The 4,136-nt window shown below is 44.3% G+C and overlaps 1 protein-coding gene across 1 annotated transcript in view; it reads right to left on the bottom strand.

The window, feature by feature from the left end:
• The window catches only part of LOC104967706 (autism susceptibility gene 2 protein-like), a gene marked incomplete at its 3' end in the record, with an annotated part of 13,137 nt that extends 9,007 nt beyond the window's left edge, over nt 1-4,130 (bottom strand). The window contains exons 1-2 of the mRNA XM_010797221.1: nt 3,957-4,130; nt 1,953-2,203 (exon numbers count right to left, since the gene is read on the bottom strand). Of these exons, the coding sequence (XP_010795523.1) occupies nt 1,953-2,203; nt 3,957-4,044 (339 nt within the window). The remainder of the gene's footprint in view (nt 1-1,952; nt 2,204-3,956) is intronic.
• Between the last annotated feature and the right edge of the window lie 6 nt (nt 4,131-4,136).

The following is a 4,136-nucleotide window of genomic DNA, read 5'->3' as shown; positions in this document are numbered from 1 at the left end:
CCCCCCCCCCTGCCCTCAGCAAGATTACCCCCATCCTGTTCATTAGAAATCAAAGCTCTTGCATTTATGGCACAGTCTCAGATAAGTATAGCGACCGGTCTTTAGCTGCACACATGCTACGTTATCTGGTCCGCTGCTCATTCCTGACATGGAAGGAATTATATACAGCCCTCTCTTTGAAGATGAAGGAGGCGATTTCCCTCATCTCACTAATGCTGGGCATTATGTAGCTCATGATGTACACCCCCCCCCCTCACACACACACCCTCCGTCTCTGGTTGTTTTGTTTTACGATGGGATTTAAGAATGCTGTTAATGTCTCTTTTTCCTTTTAATTGAACGTATGTAATAACGCAACTGTTTTCCCTTTCCTCCCTCCCCTCTTCTTCTCTCTCGGTGTTTAGAGAGGCGGCAGTAATGATGATTATGTTGTGGTTGTTTTACTGTATTTTAATGAAATAGCAAAGTCCAGTTGTCTCTTTCTCTCTCTTTTTTTATTTGATCCCCTTCTCAAGACACCCCATGTCATTTCGACAATCCATAACGAATGGCTGCAATTAATGAAATTATGAAGCCTCTATTTATGTGTATTGTTTAACACCCTCCAGCAGCTGGCTTGCCAAATGAGTGTCTTTCCTTCCCTCGGCTTCCTTTCCCCCCCCCCTTTGGACAAAGAATATACTTAATTTTTATAAGATGAACTATTAAAACTTTAATTTGCCAAAGCTGTTTACCATAAAAGCTGTGACAGGAACCGTAAATAACAAGAGCGCAGATTTTGAGTTTTTACTTTTCCTTTCTTTTTACAAGGCCGTAAAGCGACCAAAATGCTTCTCTGAGTGTCAGGCATTAAAACCCGCCGCGCCTTCAGAGGAGCTTTTAATGAGCTCGGAAGCTGGCTCGGCGTTTCCTCTCCGCAGGCTGTCTGTCTTTGATTTGGACCCATTATCGCCCACAAACAGGGCCGCCGTGGCTCGCGCTGCAGCCATTTTGTGTGCAGATGTGAATGGCCCTGCTTTAACCGGAGGGCCCCTGACCCNCCTGTCGTGTGTGTGTGTGTGTGTGTGTGTGTGTGTGTGTGTGTGTGTGTGTGTGTGTGTGTGTGTGTGTGTGTGTGTGTGTGTGTGTGTGTGTGTGTGACACACACACACACACACACACACACACACACACACACACACACACACACACACACACACACACACACACACACACACACACACACACACACACGACAGGGCCTTTGTTGCTCCTTGTGAACGGGGAAATGAAAACATTGAAAAGCATTAAAACATGTCCATGTGCAAACAATTGAAAAGGCTGCCTTCAGGCAATTCCCCTTTTTTTGATCCTCCGCAAATACTGAACAAAAAGCCAATGTCAAAAGTTTAAATGGGGGTGAATATTTTAAATAAAATGTGGTTTGACATGTCTGAAAATGGTCTCTTTGAACAGTAATGCAAACTGTGAATGTACAGTTAGTATGAATGTGTTTTAAATACGGACCAGGATGTTTCAAACCAAGTATGCATGTGTTTGGCTGGGTTTAACTTAGCGACAACTAGCATGTATGTGGACGAACTTAAAGTGTGTGTGTGTGTGTGAGAGAGAGAGAGTGTGAGTGTGTGTGTGTTTGTATAGGAAGGTGGCAGCCAGTAGGTACAATCCGCCTTCTTTCGTGAAACAGATTTGATGTTGCTAGATTTTCCATCACATTTCAGATTCAAGCAGCAGGACACTAGGCGGAAATCAACATTCGAACTGAATGAGTTTCATATTTTTTTCCGGGCGGGGGTGGGAGGGGTTTCTGCATCTAATGGACGTATCTGTGAATTTTGGGGTAAAGAAAAAAGGGAGTAGTTGATTGCAGAGGGGATTGGAACAGGGGGCGGGTTTGGTTGGTGGTCGGGGTTTTAAGGGAGTTGTTTAATTTAGTTTTTACTTATCCTCACATTTCTGGCTTGCGTACGCACCATGGGGGGTGCGGTGGGCGGGGTGAGGATGGCGGCCGGGGGCAGACTGGCGGGAAAGGGCGTGAAGGTGTGCTGGTGGGTGTGTTGGTGCTGGTGCATGTGCTGGTGTTGGTGAAACTCGGCCCTCAGGAGCGACACGGGGGCCAGCGGAGAGGCGGACGGCCCCCGGCCCCGCTCTGAACTCTGAACCAGGAAGCGGTTGTTCAGCTCCTGCCTCAGGAGGTCACGCTCTGTAAGAAAGGAGAGCGAGGAAAACCAAAAAAAAAAAAAGAAATAAAAGGGGGTGGGGGAAGGGGGGGACACAAGGGAAGAAAAAGAGGGCACGGGCGCCGCGTCAGTTTTCACAACAAGGGAAGAAGAGAAAATAGTCACCTGGCATTCTCTGTTTCTCCAGCTCATGCTGTGAGGGTTTTCTACGTGGGGACTCATTGGTGGCGGTAAGAGAGTTGCCTGTGACAATGTGCCAATCAGAATCCCCGAATGAGGCTGGCAATACATGATAGGTTGGTTGAATGATATCAACAGGCTGGTATCTAAAGACAAGAGAGAACCAAGAGTCATCCCAGCAGAAAACACACACACTCTGTCCCTCCACTAGCATACTTATTACAGCCATCATCGCTGTTTGCAGCATGTTTTGGTCAAATTGTTAAACGTATTATCAAATCGTTATAAATCACATATTGTTGGCAAGCGAAAAACATAATTCTGGTTGTTGGGGTGGCATCAGATTGCAGACTGAGTGCACCGTTTTGCAACTGCTGACTGGTAAAGTGCTGCTTTCAGATGTCTCCCGCTGTGATGATTGTCCAGTTGCTAGCTGACATTTCTCCAGTGTAGCATCCAAGCCGACATACACCGACCTCATCACCTCTCGAAAATTACTAAGCTTCTATGAAGACAGTCCATCGTAGAAATTGAAGTGAGCTCTCCTCCAGAGAAAATAAGGCAGATGTTAAAGCATGTCACTTGTGGGAGAGGCAGCCCAGGATTGCTTTTTAAATTATATCTGATTTATTTCCATTTTGTGCTGCATAAGTGTGGTGCCATTTTTCAAATTACTCATGAGGTTATTTGGGGGATCTGAAGCTGCTAGACTGCTTTCATGACATTTCCAGAGTCACTTTTTAGGAAAAACTTCTTCAACTGGCTTACTTTCTTGCAAGGAGCTTTAGTATTTCATGTTATGTGTATTTCATTTTATTATTCACTCGGCATAGGCTTTGATAAAACTGTGATCTGGAAAGCTTAATGAAAGCTATCTTTTCATCACAACACAAAGGCCTTGGATACAATATGTAGTGTTTTTACAATGAACTACATCAATGTTTCAGTTCCATGTATAAAAGCAGAGGGGAAATAAACATACATACAAATTGGAAAAATGTATTAAAGGATACATAGGAGATGTAATAAATGGGCACTTACCATATCAGCAAATCATATAAGAACACTTACTAGACTAGTTTGAACACCATATAAACCATAGTGTGTCATTAGCTAATTATTACAGGATGAATACTAGATCTCCACCCATTGGTACTTTAGATAATATAAAACACACCCTGGAATATCAAGGGGGCATTTCACTTTGTTACAAACACCTATTTGACATCAGCATTTTTGACGATGCAGCTAAATGTGTTATGACAACACTTTAGATTTTTACAAATGTTCATTCTTTACAGTTCTGATACACTTCAAATAATACAATACTATTATTGGCAGCACTTGAAAAAAAAAAAAAGCCAATGTTGGTTATCAAGCTGCTATATATATACTCCGAGTTGTGCTTATGAATCTTAATGAAAAAGAAAAAACATTTACTTCTCCTAGAGTTCAAAGAAAGGCAAAATAGTCAACAAGAAATCGACCAGCTAATCAAAGCGTGGAGTTTGTTTCATTTGTGTTCAACTGGATATCCTATGAGTTTGTGTCTGAACTGGAGCTACTGTATACCCTGTGAGATGCGGGGGCCTTTACCTGGGTAGGGGGTGCCGGCGGGGTGGCCGGGCACTAAGCTGTTGGTCGGTAGGGTTGGTGGCGGAAGTGAGGCTGGGGTTGCAAACATGGCCGGATGGCGATGGGCCGGGCTCCGTAGGGAGGAATAGTGCGAGGTAGAGAGGTTCGCTATAGAAAGAGGCAGGGCGGGGGCGGAGGAGG

Source organism: Notothenia coriiceps, unplaced genomic scaffold, assembly GCF_000735185.1.
Source record: "Notothenia coriiceps isolate Sejong01 unplaced genomic scaffold, NC01 NC01_scaffold00037580, whole genome shotgun sequence".
Lineage (NCBI taxonomy): Eukaryota > Metazoa > Chordata > Actinopteri > Perciformes > Nototheniidae > Notothenia > Notothenia coriiceps.
The sequence above is the reverse complement of the archived record's forward strand: the minus strand, read 5'-3'. Positions and strand labels throughout refer to the sequence as shown.